The 19,353-nt window shown below is 61.8% G+C and overlaps 1 protein-coding gene across 1 annotated transcript in view; it reads right to left on the reverse strand.

Moving 5' to 3' along the window:
• ERBB3 (erb-b2 receptor tyrosine kinase 3) overlaps positions 1-19,353 on the reverse strand; it is a 34,932-nt gene extending 15,579 nt beyond the window's left edge. The window contains exons 1-4 of the mRNA XM_050924641.1: positions 19,258-19,353; positions 5,249-5,400; positions 2,881-3,067; positions 283-408 (exon numbers count right to left, since the gene is read on the reverse strand). Of these exons, the coding sequence (XP_050780598.1) occupies positions 283-408; positions 2,881-3,067; positions 5,249-5,400; positions 19,258-19,339 (547 nt within the window). The 5' untranslated portion in view covers positions 19,340-19,353. The remainder of the gene's footprint in view (positions 1-282; positions 409-2,880; positions 3,068-5,248; positions 5,401-19,257) is intronic.

A 19,353-nucleotide genomic window follows, 5' to 3' on the forward strand; every position in this document is an offset into this window, starting at 1 on the left:
CTGAGCCCCTGTTAATTGGCCACATTTGTGCTTATGAAAGGACCTGCCTGCATCTGGCAGAAACCAGGACAAACCTGCCCCAGGGCAGCCCCTGGGGCGAGAGGAGAGATGGGGAGCCAGGTAGGGAGGGGGGCTCTCGGCAGGAGACTGAGCACACTGAGGGTGACTCGGGACCAGATCCTGGGGCTTAAGATTCCTGGCGCAAGGGGAGCCAGGGCCCAGGGCTGTCACCGGCAGGACAGAGGCAGCGGGGGCCGGGGCTGCCCCCTCCCGGACACTTACACTTCCTGCCATTCTGCTGAACCACCGGGTCGATCAGCGGGTCCCGGATGATGTCCCTCCACTCGATGGTGTCCACGTGGCACAACTGCTCGTTCCTCTCGATGTCAACCCCGCCCGCCAGGATCTCTGCAAGGCAAGGACCTGCTGGGACCGGGCTGTGCCGTGGGGCAGTGCCCCCTGCCGAGCCGCGGCCCTGCCCCCGCCCCATGCCGGGACTCGGGGTGTTCCCAGAAGCCAGGTGGCGGAATGGGGGGGGCAGAGAAGGGGGCTCATGGCCCCGTGGCGGTGGAGGGACAGAGCCAGAAATGGGGATTGTCTGGGGCCGGGAACACAGAGCCCCACTCGCACCCCAGGGTCTGTGCACCCCATTAGCAGAGGGTTACCTCCCAGGAGAGGCAAGAGGGGGTTTCTGGCTCCAGGAGGCAATTCCTCGCTGGTTCTGCCCAGCCCGGGTTGTTTTGACAGCCGGAGTCGGGGCGTGGGACAGGACGGCAGCCCCAGCGCCGGGGCGGGGCAGGCCAGTCGCTTGCCATGGGGTGCTGAGGACGCCGATAAAAGCCTCCGTCTGGGGTGGGGCGGCTGGAGCGCTCTGAATGCAAAGAGCCAGGCGCAGCCAGTGGGTCAGGCCGGGATGCCGGTGACGGGAACCACCCTTTGGGACACGTCCCAGCCTGCACGCGCCTGCGAACGGGGCCCCGACAGGCTCCCCAGAGAGTCGAACATCCACGCCCCTCACAGGCACCCGGGAGCCCCCCTGGGCTGGTAGGACGGGCGAGGCTGGGCGCCTGGCTGCTGAGCTTCTCCCCTCCCCAATACCCCGGGGGGCTTTGCAAAGTACACGCAAGGTGTGGGGCTGACCCAACCCCCCACGGCCCCCGGGTCCGAGAGGGGTCAGGACTGTGTGCAGACCCAGGGCTGAGCTGTGCAGCTCGGAAAAGGTGCAAAACTCAGAGGAGGCTCATTCCCTCCCCGCCTCCGCCCTGCCCCGGAGTGCAGCCACCTCTCGGTGGGATGACGTCTAACTACCCAGCAGCCCAGGACAGAAAGTGAAGAGAAGCCCAGCGAATAGCCGGATGCATGGGGGGCTCGGCGTGGAGCCAGGGAGGGGGCTGCAGGCTGGCACTCAGACACTGGCCAGGGGACTCTGACCATCACCTCTGTCCTATCTCATCTGAAAGGCACAGCCGCTAGCCCCCTCGTGAGCCTCCCGCCCCACAGCACCTCCTAGCCCCATCCTGGGCCGTGGGGCTCAGCCCTGACTCCAAGGGGGCAGCCCCCCCTCCTGATCCCACTCCTTGCTAAACAGCACCCCCTAGCGCCGATTCACCGGCCCTCCTGCCCTCCAGATGCTGCTTCTTCCCACAGCCAAGGCGCATTTGACCTTGGAGGAGCCTCTGCCCCAAACCGTTCACCTGCTTATGGCCCAGCGGCGGCCGGGAAATGCTCATAAACCTGCTTCTTGGCGCCGATAAGGGGATTGATTACCCGCCCCGCTGTCCCATTGGCCAGGAGCGCCCATAAAGCGCCCGTAGGCCCCTGGACTTTCACCCCATGAACCAGCGGGGGGGCACAGGTCAGAGGCGTGGTCCCAGAGGCCTTGCCAGGGGAGCTCAGGGGCTGGGGGCAGGGCCCAGAGCGCAGCACCTGGAGGTCCCCAGTTTCCGACTGGTCTCATCGCAGCCCCCACATTGGCACCAGGAGACCGAATGCCCCGCTGGCGAACCTCTCTGCGAAAGGGCCCCCCCCAAAAGAATGCTGCTCCTCCCTGTCTCCACCCCCAAAGCGGAAGGTGCCCAGACACCAGGGTGACGGGCGGCAGCAGCATGACTCTAGAGGAGCTGGTGCATGTGAGCTGCTGGTTCTGCAGATAAACACGTCACCTCGGCCTCCGGGGCACTGGCCCAGCGCTGAGCTCCCCCGAGAGTGGGTCCAACCCAGAGGGGAAGCCCTGAGCGCTCAGGTCGTTTGGGATCCCCTGGTGCTTTGGGTAAGAGCGGGGGATCAGCCTCCATATCCCGGCCAAAGTCCAACACGGGGGATACATTCACCTACCCAACATCCCCCCTGCAGCCTCCAGGGCTGCTTGCATCTCCCTCCAGAGCAATTGGTCCTGGTTACTGCCTGGAGAAGGGGACGCTGGACAAGGTAGCCCACTGCTCTGATCCAGGCTATTTTCCCCTCAGCTGCATGGCGTTGTTGTGAGCAGCTCCTGTCAGCCATCCCAGAAGTGGCTGCATTTGGCCAGCAGGGGGGGAAGCTCTGCAGGGCATTGCCAGGGCAGGATGTGTCACCTGGAGCCTGCAGTGAATTCCCTCCTCCGCCCGCAAATCTGAGCGCAGGTGAACAGTGGCCAAGGATGAGGTCACCGTGTTTATGCGGAGAGTAGGTGCAGCCAGCACTACACGTGCCCCCGCCCCCTGCCAGCATGTCCCCGCCCTGCCCTGGGGTGGCAGTGAGGGCAGCTCGAGAGGGGCAGGGGCAGCCCCACAGGGTTCTCCGCCGGCATCAGACGCTGCTTGCGCAACATTATCTGAGAACCGCCCAACTCGGGTCACGCGGGAGAGCCCCAGGCCAGCTCTCCGGGGCCGGCTGACTCACCCGTGAGCTGGTTGAACCCCACCTGGCGGAGGGCGTACGAGCCGTTGGTGTGGTAGTTCAGTAGCACGAAGAGGGCGTGTTTGTCCTCGTAGAGCTGGGTGCCCCGGATGACGCGCAGGTTCCCCAGAGGCAGGTACGTGAAGACGTTCATGGCGATCAGGACGTAGCCTGTCACTTCCCGGATGGTCTGGAGCCGCGGAAGAAAGTGCTGTCAGTCCCCAACGTGCCCAAACCTCCCTCCCTCATCGTCAGCACGGCCAGGACCTTCCAAAGGCAGCAGGCCCCTGCCCAGCCCCGGGAAGCCAGGATGGACAGGGCGCTGGAGACCTCTGGGTATTCAGAGCAGGGAGAGTCCCCCACACGCACACGGGGACTAGGGTGACCAGACAGCAAGTGGGAAAAATTGGGACGGGGGTGGGGAGTGATAGACACCTATATAAGAGAGAGCCCCAAATAGCCTATAAAAGCGAGACATCTGGTCACCCTAACGGGGACACACCTCCTGCCACATCTGTGCAGCCTGCCACGGCCTCCTTCATCCTGCAGCCAGCTCCGAGACTCTGGGCTCTGCCAGCTTACAGCCTCGGCTCCCCTGGGGGGTGTCGGGGCCGCTGCCAAATGATTCTGAATTGCTGTGACTGATGTGAGTGAATGTGGCGAGCATGAGGTGGGTACGGCTTGGTAGGTCTGAACTTGCGAGAGGATTCTGGGAGCAGGATTCTCTTAGCATTAGATCAACGATATGAAAAATTACTGGAAGTGCTGAAACTGCATTGGAATTAATGGGTGATAACGGCTCGATCGGCATATACGGTTTCAACATCGAACTTTGGAAGAGACCAGCAGGGAACCAGCTCACAAAGTAAAGAAAAGGGAACATCATGGCATCAGTGGGGTTGGCGCATGCTAACGTGTCACAGTGACCATGCTGGGTGGCATCCCGCTGAAAGCGAGAATGAGTCAGTGATGAGAGGGTAAACGCTGATTGAGCTTTGGCCTGTGTCTGTTCCTCAGCGCCCCCCCTCCCCCGCCGCTCTCCAAAATATGAATTAAGAAGCTAGCCCTAAACGCCCACAAGGCACATTTCTGGAGCATGTAACTCCTTTACGAACAAAAAGGTACAAATGTGAAGCAAAGTAAATTCGTTAAGTTAGTTCCCCAATTAGCATCTAAGACAGAGGCCTGGGGCAACCTAGGCTCCGCTTCGAGGGACGTTGGTGAGATTCTAGAACCAAGGGGCTTGGGTGACCTAGACCCTGCTCCGGGCGGGGGACTCTTGACAGACCAAGTTCCTGAGAGGGGGAAGAAAAGGGAAAAAGGCTCCAGGTAGGACTGGTAGCTGGGCCAGCTCTGTTTGCCACTCGGGATACAGTGCAAGGCCAGCATAGTTCCTGGGGGTTTATGCTCGAGGAGCTGCGGCTTATAGGAAAAGACGTGAGCTGTGTAACCGTAACTGCTTGGGTGATTCTCCCTCACAGAAACGACTGTGCATGAAGCACATTGGTTTCCGAATTCTCACGGCACCAGCAGCTGTGGGCCATTAAAGATCCGTTTCAATGGGGGGGTTTATACTCCCCCCACCCCAGAGCAGACAAGGCCCAGAGCCTCCAAGAATTCACCTGCTCTGGGGCCCAGCTCTGTGGGTTGCGAGGGGGTCAATAAAAGAGAAGGTTTGAGGGCCACCAGGTGACCCAGAAGCTCCGGGTCTCTGCACTCCGAACCTGCCCCACCCACCCCCAGCAGTGGTCAAATGGCCAGGGCCTCGGAAGTCCCTCAGTTCATGCCCGCATGATCCCCGTGCCCGGCTGACAGCCTGACCCTGAGAGGATTTGCACGTGTATTTGTGCTTGCACACACGTGTGTCCGGAAGTCTGCATTTGCCCATGCATTCTCCCAATCCCGTGGTGCACGGGCAGCCCCAACCTGGCCTGATTTCTCCCAGGGCAGTTTGGGGTCTGACCCTCCCCTATCCCCCGCTCCCACCAGCAAGGACTAGCTCCTGGGTGCCAGCGCTGCCAGGGGGCTGTGGCATAGCTGTGCTGAGCCAGATTCGCCAAGGCAGCGACCCCGGAGGCACATCGATCTCCCCAAGCCGTGGGGCCAGCACAAGGGGAAGGGCTGGAGCCCGGCTCTGCTCCTGATGCTGCCTCTCCCTGGCCCCCGAGCGCCCAGATCCCAGAGCTGTCAGCCGGGCACGTCAGAGCAGGTCACCAGCTGGCACGGGAAACCAGGCTGGGTGAGTAAAGCTTCCCACCCGGCAGGCGGACGGGATGGGAGGGAGGAGACAGCACAGTGCCCTTTAATCCCCAGCACCCCCCACACCGGGCCGGGCCAATCCCCCACTGCCAGGCGGCACGGCCCCCCTCACCTGCAGGAAGGACAGGTTCTGTTTGTGGTCGATCAGCACAATCTCCAGGTTGCCCATGACAATCTCGCAGTTGTTGTACATCTTGTAGAGCGTCTGGTACTGGTGCTGGGCATCGCCCGTCACGCTCAGCCCGTTCAGGGTCCCCGCACACACTGCAACGAGGAACGTGCGGGCATGAGAGCCACTAACGGGCTAATCGCACACTCCCCCCCGCGCCCCCCGGGCAGGTGGGGTTCTCACAACCCGCCCGCCCGGCCCCTCCTGGCAGGACGGGGAAACACTGTTGCAATGGATATTCTCCCCTGCACCAGGCTTGGCTGCTCAGTCTCACTCCAGGCCAGAAAGCAGCCGGGGGGGGGCTGCTTTAGCCCCCTCCATTTCGCTGGGGGCCCCCAACTCTCCTTCCCTGGCTGCCTTCCAGCCAATACTCCTGGCCAGGCCCTTCCTGGGCCCTCGCCAACCAGCCGAGGGACCCGCCCCACCCTCCTGCAGGTAAACAAGTGACGGCCGCTCCACTCCCCCTCCCGCTGCCATAATAGCTCCATTGTGACACCCACTGGGGGAGGCAGCGCTTGGGATGTGGCCAGGGGGCAGCCGATGCCAGCAGGCGGGCGGGGCACCTCAGCCAAGCGGGTGAAGGACCCGATCCTGCCTCGCCACGGGGCCAAGGCCCATATGCTGCCTCCCGCCACAGCTCCAGCGCCCCTGGCCCTGCGCCAGGCCATCTGCCCAGGCCTCTGCCACCCACCGTCCACCCCGGGCACTGCTCCAGCGGACGGAGCATGGGGAGGGCACCAGTCTTGGCACCCAGGACACCTGGGTTCATTTGCCAGGTGGGCCACAGACAGGGAGCGTGTCCGTGGGCACCTCCCGGCCTCTCTGGGCCTGTCATCCCCCGCGGTGCGGTGGGGCCGGACGCAGGCTCCCCCGGCCCCTCACCCCTGGGGCCAGGCTGCGGAGGGGCGAGACTGGCGCCTCCCAAATCCCGCGAGGTTTCCCCACGCCCAGGAGGGAGAGGGGAGAACTGGCCGAGGTGCTTCTTCTGCAAGGGAGCAAACAACCCGCCCGGCGCGTCCCGAGGACTGAGGCGCTGCCAGCCGGCGTCACGCAGCACGAGCAGCCCTGACTGGGGGCGCCCGGCCCGAGTCAGAGACGCCCCAGAGGCCAGCCATGGCCTCCAGCACGCGGCCAGCACAGGCCTGGGCACCAGGTTCTGTTCCCAGCACAGGCAGGGCAGCAGGGCTAGTGGTTAGAGCTCTTGGGAGGGGGGACAGGGTCGAAGGAAAGCCCAGGCACCCCCATTCCCTCCGTTTGATTGTGGGTTCAATCCAAACCCCTGCCCCCCTTCCTCGCTCCTCCCCTCCCCCCATTCCCTGCCCTCCCCATCTCCTGCCCCCCTTTCTCTCTCCACACCGCCCCATCACTGCCCCCATCTCCTGCCCCCCTTTCTCTCTCCACACCGCCCCATCACTGCCCCCATCTCCTGCCCCCCTTTCTCTCTCCACACCGCCCCATCACTGCCCCCATCTTCTGCCCCTCTTTCTCTCTCCACCCCGCCCCCATCACTGCCCCCCAACCCCCTCAGCTTCCCCCCACCCGGCTGAACTTTCCATCATCTCTGACAGACCCTGCAAAGGTCAGATGCCACCCCCCCCACCCCTGGCGCAGAAGAATCGGCCCTTTGGGACGGGGACCGGGCGGCCCTGCCAGTTCCAGGGAGGGGGCGGGGGACGCACAGGGGCTTCATTGTGCCCGGCCCCGCAGGATGCAGCCGCCTTGCAGCTTTGGGGCGTATCTGCTCCCCAGGCTCCGAGGGGCCCTTTGTGCGGCCGAGGGAAAAGGGGGGAGGCGGGGGATGAAGGGCCCCAGGCTTGTTCTTACAATAGGGGGATTATTCGTGGGGAGGGGAGCGCCGCCCGCCACAAATGGCTCCAGCCCATCAAATCCTGGGGGGGCTGCCCCCTGACGTCCAATTCCCAGAGCCCCCTGGGCCTCTGGGGGGCTCATCCCTGCCCCCCTTTTGGTTTACACCAGGGGGGATCCCTGCTCCTCCCCACCCCCCTGAGATTCCTGCCCCTGCACCTGGGGGGGAGTCGAGAGAACCCCCCCCCCGCTGGGACATGGGGGCAGATCCTTTGTGCTTCTGCTGCCTCCCAGCAACCCCACCCTAGAGCACCCCAAAACTCTCCAGCACCCCAAATACCCAAGCAGCCTCCTAAGCCCCACCTTAGAACCCTCCAGACAGCCCCCACCTACTGCTCCCCCAAAATACCATTCCTTGCAAATGCCCCCCTACACTCCAAGCCCCCCTCCTACAGCCCCCCACTATTCAACACCCCTGCTTACCCCCCCATTCCAATAGGCCAGGGCAGTGCCCGCCAGCCTATTGATGGGGGGGCTACAAGAGCCCTCCCCCAGGTCCTGTGGCGTCCACAGCCAGGCTCAGGCAAGGAGCCGTTCCCCCCATCTCCCTCCCCCCCAAAGCCCAGGTCCAGACAGGAGGCTCCAGGCCAGGATACAGGCCCATCGGCCAGCCAGCACCCGGCCCTTCCTGCCCGATAAAGGGCTGGGGGAGTCATTCGGGGGACGCTTCTGGCTTCCTCGGCCAGTCCAGCCTCCCCCCCCCCAGTCCTTCCTGCTGGCTCAGATGGCCCCTTCCAAGGCCGGTACCAAGGGGCCAGACGTGACTCAGGCAGTGTGTGTTAAATAGGGTCTTTGTCTCTGGGCTGAGATAAGGGCCCCCCCTTCCCTGCCCCCACCCCAGCCGCCAGGAGTCAGGCTTCAGCACAGAGGTTTGGCACCAGAGGAGGTGGATAGACCGGGCCCCCACCCCCCCAGGGCTGGGGGAGACAGGGGTGGGGCAGATTCCTCTGTGATGCCTGCGGCTCAGCACAACCCCCCATTCCCCGTCTTGGCCCCCCATATGCCCCCTGCCGCAGAGAACGGGGAACTTGGCACAGGCGTGAGCAGCTTGGGGAATGGGGCAAGGGCCTGTCCCCTCTAGGGGGCACCGGCTCTGATCTGGCCCCAGGGCGGGGGATTGGCTGGCTTAGGGGGGCAGGGAATGGGGCAGGGGCCGGTCCCCTCTGGGGGGCACCGGCTCCCATCTAGCCCCAGGGCGAGGGATTGGCTGGCTTGGGGGCGGTAGGAGAGGGGATGGGACCTTTCACCTCTGTGGGGTGGGAGTTGGGGGCAGATGGGTCAGGAAGGGCGAGAGCCCCAGCTGCCCCCCACCCCGCATGGCTGGTGTTTTAACTCTTTGTGCTCTACCACCCTGAGGGGCTCCCCGGATTCCCGACCAGGCTGTTGTCTCCCCGAAAAGCCCCCCCCCCCAGCCAGCGGGCAGGGGGGTGCCAGACAAACACCCCCGCACCCCGACAGAGGAGCCCGGGGAAGGAAGCGCCTTAAACTCGGTTCCGGTGGCCCCTGCTCGGAGATGGGGCTGGGGGGGGTGTCCCACCCCCCAATGGGAGCGGGGGATGGGCCGTGGTGACTGACAGGCAGCCGCAACCCCCCACCCCGGGCAGCTGGGCGCGGCCGCAGGAGCTATTCTGGTGGGAGTTTAAAAAAAGCTTCCCAGCTGCGTTCCAGGCTGGGGCCCGCGGGCCTGGCCCATGGGGCAGGGGGAGGGAGCCCCGGCTACGAGCCAGAGCTGGGGACCCCGCGGGGAGCTGCCAGCCCGAGACAGAGACACCTCCCAGGGACAGGCAGGCCCTGCCTTGCAGGTTCAGTCCCCAGGGCCTTGGCACCCCACTGCCCCCCACTAAAGGGGTCTCCTGTGTCTAGCACAGGCTGCAGCTCCCCAGCCAGGCAGTGGGGTGAGAGGGGCCGTTACCTGCCCCCCTCAGGGTCCATCAAACCTCTGTCCCCTCCTGCTCCGGCTTTCCTTCAAGAGCTACCCCCTGCCACCCCCCAATCCTGGGCCAGGCCGCACCTCGCTCCCAGCCCCACACCACCCCGAGGGGCAGGCAAGGGGGACACACAGTGTTGTCCCCCCCATGATGCAGAGTGAATGGAGGGATCCGGACCCCTCCCCCCACCCAGGGCCATTCAGGGAATTCCAGAAATGCTCCCTCCCCATCACACAGAAATGGCCTGGTGGGGGCGGGGAGCCAGGACTCCTGGGTTCTGTCCCCGGCTCTGGGAGGGCAGTGGGGTCTAATGGTCAGAGCGGGGAAGCTGAGAGCCAGGACTCCTGGGTTCTGTCCCTGGCTCTGGGAGGGCAGTGGGGTCTAATGGTCAGAGCGGGGAAGCTGAGACCCAGGACTCCTGGGTTCTGTCCCCAGTTCTGCTGCAGATTGACTGCTTGGCCTCACTTCATCCGTTCCCTGGAATCCACTCCCGCCCCCACCCCACCAGTCTCCACTTTAAACTGCTCCAAGCACCCGGGACCGTCTCCCCACCAGTCCCAAACGGCCCAAGGATAAAAGATGCTGAGGCCCCATCACTCATCTGCCCCCCACCCCACCCCACCCCCAGCAGCTGAGTGAGCCGAGCCTGGCCGGCCTGGCCCCAGCGATCCACAGAACCGCAGTGTTGTGTGACTAGGCCCTGGAAAGTAGCTTCCCCCAGCTCTGCTGGTGCCCCTCACTCCTGACCCGCAGCCTCTGCTAGCCCAGCCCTGGGCTCCCCCGTTCCCCAGCTCTGCTGGTGCCCCTCACTCCCAACCCACAACCCCTGCTCTCCCAGCCCCGGGCCCCCTGTTCCCTGGCTCTGTCGGTGCCCCTCACTCCCAACCCGCAGCCCCCTGCTCTCCCAGCCCTGGGCTTCCCCCATTCCCCATCTCTGCTGGTGCCCCTCACTCCCGACCCACAGCCCCCTGTGAGCCCAGCCCCAGGCTTCCCCCCAGCTCTGCTGGTGCCCCTCTCTGCCGACCCACAGCCCCCTGTGAGCCCAGCCCTGGGCTCTCCCCCACCACCAGCTCTGTCTGTGCCCCTTACTCCTGACCCGCAGCCCCCTGCTAGCCCAGCCCTGGTCTCCCCCGTTCCCCAGCTCTGCTGGTGCCCCTCACTCCCGAACCGCAGCCCCCTGCTAGCCCAGCCCTGGGCTCCCCCCTTCTCCAGCTCTGCCGGTGCTCCTCACTCCTGACCCACAGCCCCCTGCGATCCCAGCCCTGGGCTCCCCCCTTCTCCAGCTCTGCCAGTGCCCCTCACTCCTGACCCGCAGCCCCTGTGACCCCAGCCCTGGGCTCCCTCCAGCTCTGCTCACTCTCGACCTGCAGCCCTACCCTTCCCCCGCACTATTTCAGCCTTTGCCCTCCTGAGAGCAGAGACTGAGAACCGAGCTGAACGTTTGTGATTCGATGATGTGGAGAAAACCCACCCAAAGTCCACTGGACGCGAGTTCAGATGCTCCTGTCAGGCCGGGTGCCCAGTACAGCCTGATCAGGGGCTCTGGCAGCTGTTTTCAGGCTACCCAGCTCCAGCCTGTGGCAGAGAGATCAGGGTCCAGGGAGTTTGGCTTAGCCCCAGAGAGGCTGGGAACAGAGGGGCTTTTAAATCATTAACTGGACACACAAAGGGACAGAGTCTCCCTCATGTACCCAGCCAGGCGCAGCCCCAGAGGCTCCTTGAGCTGCCTCCCCAGGCAGAGTTATCAGCCCCGCTATGGGGGAGTAACCCCGCCCCCCCGAGCCCCCAAATCCTCAGCAGGCGCATGCGTCTGGGCATCCCTGAGCGCCCGGCGGATCCCGCTGCTTTTCGAACACTCCGGAAACTTCCAGCCCTGAGCCTACTGACCGTCGCCATCCCCACTATGCTGAGGGGGAAACTGAGGCGCAGAGGGGGGGCAGTCAGGTCAGCGGCAGAGCTACCAATAGAACCCAGGAGTCCTGATTCGCCCGTGGCAGGGGACAAATAAATCCCATTGCCTGAAGAGCTCCAACCCCCCACCCTCGTCCCAGAGTCAGGAAAAGAACCCAGGTGTCCTGACTCTCAGCTCCTCTGCTCTAACCCCCAGGTCCTGCTCCCCTCCCAGAGCTGCGTAAAGGAGCCAGGCATCTGAGTCCCCAAGCCCCTTTCTCCCCTGCTGCTGGACAACTGCCCACGGGGAAAAGTACCAACCTCCCTGCTCAGGTCTCAGCAGGACAAGAAACCAGGAAGAAGGGAAAAGCAAAGGGCCGGTGAGCAGCCCAGGGCAGGACAGAGGAGTCCCTTGAACGCATCCCTGGGGTGTCCTGGGCCCCGACTGGCTGAGAGGGGATTAAAGCTGGGAGGGAGTGTCAATGGAAGCAAAGTGTCCCCCGTCCCTGCTTCCGGGCCGGGCAGTGCAGCTCCACGCAGGGCACTCCAGGGTGGGAAGCCTGCGGGGGCACCCGGGGCCCTTGTGTGGTGCCTCCCTTGTGGCTGGCATTGGGGATCGAAGCAGGCAGGGTGAAGAGAGCAGGCGAGGGACCTGGGGCAGGACACAGGCATGCGAATGGCCCGGGGAGGGTTCCCAGTGGGGAGCGGAGGATGGCAGTGGAGGCAGGGCTGATGCCTTCCATTGACATGCAGATGGGTTCATGCAGGGTGGGGCCTGCAGTCAGGGCCTGATCCAGGGCTCCCCTTGCACCCAATGGGTCTGCAGCCGAGGGCAGCATCCCCCAAGGTCCCCCCGGAGCAGGAGATGGAGACTGATGCCTGTTGTCTGGGCAGCACCAGGCCCTACAGGACACACGTGACAATCAACGTGGCAGGGATTTAACGTCTCGTTGGGGGTCACTGAGCTTCGGCAACGTCCCCTTTGATTCCATCCCCCCCGCCCCGAAACCAGGAGCATTCAGGGTCGTCGCATGTTCAGTCTTCATCTGAATTGCCCTGGCCTGGCGCTGCCCAGCATCGAGCCTGGGGCCGGGCGGACCTGGGTTCCAATCCAGCCTGGCACGTCCTCTGCCAGCAGGAGTTCTGGGGTGGGGACCCCCCAGGTGCCAGCGGCTCTGGCTGACCCCCCGCACCCACTCTCCCGCTGACGGAGCTCTGTCTGCAGACGGTCCCTCGAATCCAGCCAGCAGCAGGAGCAGAGAAGCCTTGTCAACGTGCCCCGGGTGGCGGGTGATGGATGGGAGAGCTTGAGCTGCTGTGTGTTATCAGCGAGCTGCGCAGGAACACAGCCGCTGTCTGCGGCATTCCACGCTGCTGCCCAGAGAGCCCCAGACCAGCTGGGGTGCAGGGGGCTCGCTGGGAGCAACGGGGTGAGCGGAGGGAAGAAGTGAGGCTGGGTACTAGGAAGTAAACAGCCTTGTGGGTGAAATATCCTGGCGTGGGCAGTTGTGTCTGACAGGGGCGGTGGGCTCCTTGGAACAAGGACCACCATGACCCCCCACCCACCCGGCTGTAGCCAAGGGATGGTACAGATGAGGGGCTGTGAGCCCCTGGCATTTTCACCACCACGTTGTACAGATGCCCTGGTGCCAGGCAGGCAGCTCCTGCTGCTGCCCCCACCAGAACCCCCTCTGATGAATAGAGGGGGGTGGGAGCAGGAGGAAGCCGTGGGAGGGAGGGGGCAGCCAACAAAGATTTTCACTGAGATAGGAAACTGAGGCAGAGCAGGGGGACATGACTGGCAGAAAGGCAGTAGCAGAGGTGGAAATAGAACCCAGGAGTCCTGGTTCCCAGCCCCCAATTCTAACCACTAGATCCCACTCCCCTCCCAGAGCCAGCAATAGAACCCAGGAGTCCTGGTGCCCCAGTCAGCAGTCGTGCTGCCCCAGGGTGGAGGCTGAGTTGCCGACAGCCCCGGGCAGCCAGGCAGGGGGTCCTGACGCTGTGCCCTCTCCAGTTCCACGGCTGTCATGGCGACACAATGGGGCGCCTTTATACGCTCACCCCGCCTGGGCGTGGGGCTGGCTTTTCATTCCCAGCCTCCGGCCCATTAGGGGCTTTTGAAAAAACTCTTGCTTGTCGGAGCAGCTACCAGCCAGGAACAAAAGAGCTACAGAGAGAAAACACCATGTCCTGGCCCCAGATAAAGCCTGGGTGCTCGGTGGGAGGGGATGGGGGGAGCTCCTGGCCTGGGCTCTGAGCCGCACACAGGAGCCGCAGAAGCTGAACGAAAACCAGATAAAGGCATGGAAGAAAGAGAGAGAGAGGGAGGGAGCTCGGCCCGGACACTCGCGCAGCCCGCCACACCCACCACGCTGGCAGACCGCTGCCCGACACGCTGAACACATCCAAGATCCTGGCTTGATCCTGATTGGACAAATCCCCTGCGGCACCTGACTGGGGGCCTGCCCCTGGCTCACAGAACAGGGTCCCCACTCCATCTCCCGCCTCCTTCGTCCCTGGGCTCATCACCACCACTCTCCTGCCTCAGTTTCTCTATGTGTGAAACTGTCTCCTGCCTGCCTTGCCTATGCCAACTGGAAGCTCCTTGGGGCAAGGACCATCTCAAGCTGTGGGTCTGGCAGTGCCAGGCATGGTGAGGCACCAATCTCAGCTGGATCCCCCAGGCCCTACCTTAACACGCATAATAAATTAGAAATAATTTCCTGGTGCATATGGGACATTTACAGAACAGAGCTAGGCTGGGTCCTGGCCACCTCTGAAATCAGCCTGGAGAGGATCTGGGGGAAGAGAACCCTCACACACCCAGGGTGTTTGCCCTGTGATTAGTCACCTCTCTGGGCACCTGTCTTGCTGTTTTCCTTGCTGGGCTTCAAAACAACGGCTGGGCGTTCACTTCCCTCCAGGAGAACTTTTGGACTCTGCCTCTACGCCAAAAGGGGAGGCTGGAGGGGTTGAGTCATATAGGACCCACTCAAGGTGGCATAAGGAAGCCAGGGAACTTGCCAGGTACCAGGAGACCGAAAGCTTGGGACGGTTCATGGCAGAGCTTGAAAAGTATTAACCTCACGGTGCTACAGAGAACGACCCTGCCCTGCAGCAGATCCACCTCCCATGCGATCAGCCGGGGCTGCTGCTCTGTAACTGCGTAGACACCGCCTGGGCAGTCAGAGCGGCCCCATGGTGCTGGGCTCTGGACAGACACTGGGCAGAGAGCTGGAGGGACAGGTCTCGGGTCTATACAGAGACCATGCCCGCTGGGAATGGGGGAGAGTCAACATGGTTTCTGTAAAGGGAAATCACGCGTTACCAATCTACTAGAATTCTCCGAGGGGGTCAAAAGCATGTGGACAAGGGGATCCAGTGGATATAGTCAGATTCTCAGAAAGCCTTTGACAAGGTCCCACACCAAGTCAGCTGTCATGGGATAAGAGGGAAGGTCCTCTCATGGATCGGTAACTGGTTAAAAGACAGGAAACAAAGGGTAGGGTAGGAATAACTGGTCAGTTTTCAGACTGGAGAGAGGTAAATAGTGGTGTCTCCCAGGGGTCTGTACTGGGCCCAGCCCTATTTAACATATTCCTAATTGATCTGGAAAGAGGGGTGAACAGTGAAGTGGCAAAATTTGCAGACGATACAAAACTACTCAAGAGAGTTAAGTCCCAGGCAGACTGCGAAGAGCTGCAAAAGGATCTCACAAAACTGGGTAACTGGGCAACAAAGTGATAGATGAAATTCAATGTAGATAAATGAGAAGTGATGCATATTGGAAAACATCATCCCAACTCTACGTATACAATGATGGGGTCTAAATTAGCTGTTTCCACTCAAGAACAAGATCTCGGAGTCATTGTGGATAGTTCTCTGGGAACATCCACTCAATGGGCAGCTGCATTCAGAAAAGCAAACAGAACGTTGGGAATCATTAGGAAAGGGATGGATAATAAGACAGAAAATATCGCGTTGCCTCTATATAAATCCATGGGACGCCCACCCCTTGAATACTGTGTGCAGATGTAGTGGCCCCATCTCAGAAAAGTTATACTGGAATTGGAAAAGGTTCAGAAAAGGGCAACAATAATGACGAGGGGTTTGGACTGGCTGCCGTGTGAGAAGAGATGCATGAGACTGGGACTGTTCAGTCTGGAAAAGTGCCGACTATGGGGAGATATGACCGAGGGCTATAAAACCCTGCCTGGTGTAGAGAAAGTGAATAAGGACGTGTTCTTTACTCCTTCTCGTAACAACAGAACTAGGGGCCACCAAATGAAATTAAAAGGCAGCAGGTTTAAGACAAACAAAAGGAAGTTCTTCACACAACACACGGTCAACCTGTGGAACTCCTCGCCAGAGGATGTTGTGAAGACCAAGACTATAGCAGGGTTTAAAAAAGAACTAGATAAATTCACAGAGGACAGGACCATCAATGGCTATTAGCCAGGCTGGGCAGCGATGGGGTCCCTGGCCTCTGTTCGCCAGAAGCTGGAAATGGGTGACAGAGGATGGATCACTTGATGATTCCCTCTTCTGTTCATCCCCTCTGGGGCCCTGGCACTGGCCGCTGTCGGCACCCAGGACACTGGGCTAGATGGACCCTTGGTCTGACTTGTTCCATGTTCCAAGTCTCCAGAGTCCTGGCCTGGCACTTTAACCATGGACCATCCTTCCTCTCCATTTCCAGCTGGGTCGTGCCACATTCCATCCGCGATGTGCTTGGAGCAGCTCCCACGGGACGTGGCTCTAGGGAACCGCGCGTCCTCACGTCAGCCGCGGCTGCTACTTTGCCAGCTCCTGCCTCAGCCCCAAAATGAAGCCAGCGGCTGCGAGAGCACATGGCAGGAGCCGAGCACCAACGGCAGTTTTAAAGGGTCACGGTCAAGGCTGCGAGGCCTAAAATTAGAGCAGCCAGCTGTGCCTGGGAGCACAGGTGCCTTTGTGCCCCCCCCAACTCAGCTCCTTCCTCAGAGCTGGGAGGAGAGTGACGCTGGCGAGGAGCTGGTGCCTCTCAGCCTCCTGGCATCAGGATCCAGCATCTCGGCAAGGATGGGGCAGGTGGGGAAGGTGCGTCAGAGGGAGGAACTTGGGACCGCAGGGAAAGCCAGGGCCTTGGGCTGGTTTCCTGGCACAGTGGCCATGGAGGAAGTCATTGTGAATGGAAAAAACATCCTCGCAAGAGGGTTGAGCGCTAGTGTTCAAGATGGAAAAGGTCTATTGAAGCATCCAGTCCCGTCCCCCGCACAGGGCAGTCTGGACTCCCTGCTCCACCCTGCCCCAGTGAGTAGAGATCAGATCCCATCCTAGCGGGACACGACAAACCAGCCCAGCCCAAGGGCCAGGAAGCAGCAGCCTCTGTTTGTCACAACTGCCAAGGAATCGGATTCTCACGCTCTTCTTATCACAAGCGGCGCTCACACTTGGGGGTGACAGACACGCACGAGTCGCACCACGCCACAGGGAAGGAAGGCCGGATTCCTCAAGGAGCTAAGAAAAACCCAGCCCGAAGGATCGCCCGGGAATGCACATACAGCAGATCAGTTACAAAACAAGAGCAAAGGTCTCTGCAAATCCAGAAAACACAAATAACCTTGACCCTGTCCCTGAGTGCTCAGGAGAATCCCTTGTAAAAAGCCGCCTCATCTTCCAGAGTTTCTCCAGGACTCCTGGGTCCCAGCCCCTGATGGTTCGCACAGGCAATGCTCCCCATTACAATCTCAGATCCCCTCCCGGAGAACATTGCCTCACAGGTCCTTCCACTGACGCATTAGCCCCTGCTTATGCATGTGGTAAACTAAGGCAGAGAGAGGCAGTGACTTGCCTAAAGTCATACAGAGAGAGCCAGACCTGGGAGTAGAACCCAGGTGTCCTAGGCCCCGTGCCCAACCCAGAGCAGGCAGTGGAAACCAGGAACCTTGATTGCAAACACCTTGGCTGTCTGATGACTCAGCCACACGCTCGTAGGAAAACAGAGCCGGCTCTCTGGGGTTACATCATGAAGGGAAGTGTTGCTTTCACCCCCCCGCCCCACCCCACCCCACCCCAATCTGGCGACGCTGCCCTTTCCCCGCCTGAGTGGACCAGCCCCTGCAATAACATCCCTTGGGTGCGCTGTTGTTTTCAGGTTGCTTTGCACTGCTCCACCCCCCGGATTGCGCTGAGACCTGTGCGATCAGTGAGACCAGTCACGGGAGCTTCTGCAGAAGTGATTCAGTTCAGAACAATTCAGCCAGCGCTGGGCATGCAAATCTGCTGTGGGCGCGGAGCGGGGCTGGGGCGCCTGCCGCCTCGGCGTACATGGAGAGGAGCAGGGTAAAGCGGCTCTGGGCAAGGCGAGAGCAGAACCAGGCCGGCAGAGTTTAAACAGGGACCATTTGGAGCAAGTGCCCTGACTTCCGTCTGCACGGCACAGGGCAGGGATTCCTGAGTTATCTGCTTCTTTTCCCTCCATCCTTGATAACCAGGGAACCAACTGCAGGTGCTGCTAATGTTCCCCCAAACTGCTTCCAAGCAGCCAAGACAGAGCGCAAGCCAGCACCTCGCGGGGGTCATTAGCAGGCAGGGCGGATGAGAACAATTCGAATAATCCGACAAATATTTCGTCCTAGTGTCTCCAGCTGAGGATCTGGAGCCATTTAAACATGAACTAATCAGCCCTGCAAGAGAGGAATCGGTGCTCCTTCCCCACCATGTGGGGAAACTGAGGCACAAGACCAGGGGAGTGATTTGCCCACCCAATCAATCCCCCTCCATAGCAGGGTTTCAGGCACTGGTGGCCCCTGGCTTTCTCCTGTTTTCTGGCCGAGGCGTACAATAGTTTAGTCTCATGAGGACGGAAATGCTTGAAGTCACTGAGTTCAGCACTGGGGTGTGTGGGTGACACCCAGGAGTTTGGCAAGACGGGGGAGCTGATGTTTGTCTCACCACACTAAAGATTGCAAAGCGCTGTGAGCTCAGTGGCTGAACAGCACGGATGGTTCCTTTTGGCCTCACGCTCCAAGCAGCTTTCTGCACCGCTGGGAGCAAACCCACATTTTCCTGCGCCCGAGACCCGGTCACGGCTCCGTTGGCTCTGTCCCTGATTTCACCAGGCTCAGCCTAGGCCAGCCCCAGGACTGGGCACTTTCAGAGCAGTGGACAAAGCGAGGCGGCTTTCCCGCCCCACACCCAACAAACAAACACAACAGGTGCCCAGGGCGCAGAGGGCCTGGCCCGGCTCCAGGAAACGCCGGCCGCTGAACCAGCAATTCCGAGTTCCTTAACTTGCCAAAGCCTGTTAGTCAAGTGTGCTCAGGAGACGAGGCCCCGCAGAGAGACCGAGAACTTGTAAAGCAAGATACCAGAGTCCTGCCCTTGGCCTCCCGCGCGGCCTTGTCCTCGCGATCTCCTTTCCCGCCGCCCGCCAGGCACATTCCCACTCGACACTGTGAGGCAGGAAGCCCCGCAGCATCCACTGTCCTGCCCGGGCCGATCTCTCGTGAACTCCTGCTCAAACCCTGGGCGCTGTAGCCTTAGCCGCCAAGGGAGAGTGTGGGGGGGCATCCTCTGGGCCCTGATCCTGAGACAGGGCCCTGCCTGCGGGGACGCGACCGTCGGACCGGGGCCTTGGCTTGCCCCCAGTCACATCCGCTGCCCTGCCACAGTTCAAACAGATCAATTCACTGAAAACTACCGGGGAGGCGTCCCAAGCCAAAGGCCACCAGTTCTTTTCTGAAGCCGAAAACAGGCAGAAGGGGGGAGAGTCCGAACCCGCCCTAGCGCCACACGGTGCTTTACGCCCCTAACTCCCATGGGATTAGGCACCTGAATCACTTTGAGCCCCAAGAAATTCGCCAGGGCAGAGGCTGATTTTGCACCTGCCACTGGCTAGAACTGTGCAAAGGTGGTAGTGACTCTGGGGGCCGGAGCCGGCTGGTCACCGGCCCCAGGGCTCCCTGACCCACTAGTCTGCACCCTCCAGCCCCTGACCTCTGCACAGCGCTCGAGGGCAGTGAGCTAAGGAACCTCAGTTTACCAAGGGGGAGAGCTCCAGCTCCCCCCCCCCCCCGCCCTGTGGCTTTAAGATCCACCTGCCTCCGCCCTGCGCTCCCAGCCGGTGCAAACAACCCAGGTTCGAGTCTCCGCTGGACCGGGGCGGGGGGCAGGTTCAGAGGCTCCTCAGCCCCTCAGCGGAGCCAGTGACACCCAAGGGTGCAGCCCCCCCTTAATACGCTCGACGGGCTCCGGATCGGGCTCGCTCGTGCCTTGACTTACCCGCCTGGGCGGCGGCGAGCTCCGGGCGGCAGAGCAGCAGGAGGAGGCAGAGGAAAGGTCCCGGGCGCCGGCTGCTCCGCATCGTGCCGGGCGCGC

This window comes from Gopherus flavomarginatus, chromosome 16, assembly GCF_025201925.1.
Source record: "Gopherus flavomarginatus isolate rGopFla2 chromosome 16, rGopFla2.mat.asm, whole genome shotgun sequence".
NCBI lineage: Eukaryota > Metazoa > Chordata > Testudines > Testudinidae > Gopherus > Gopherus flavomarginatus.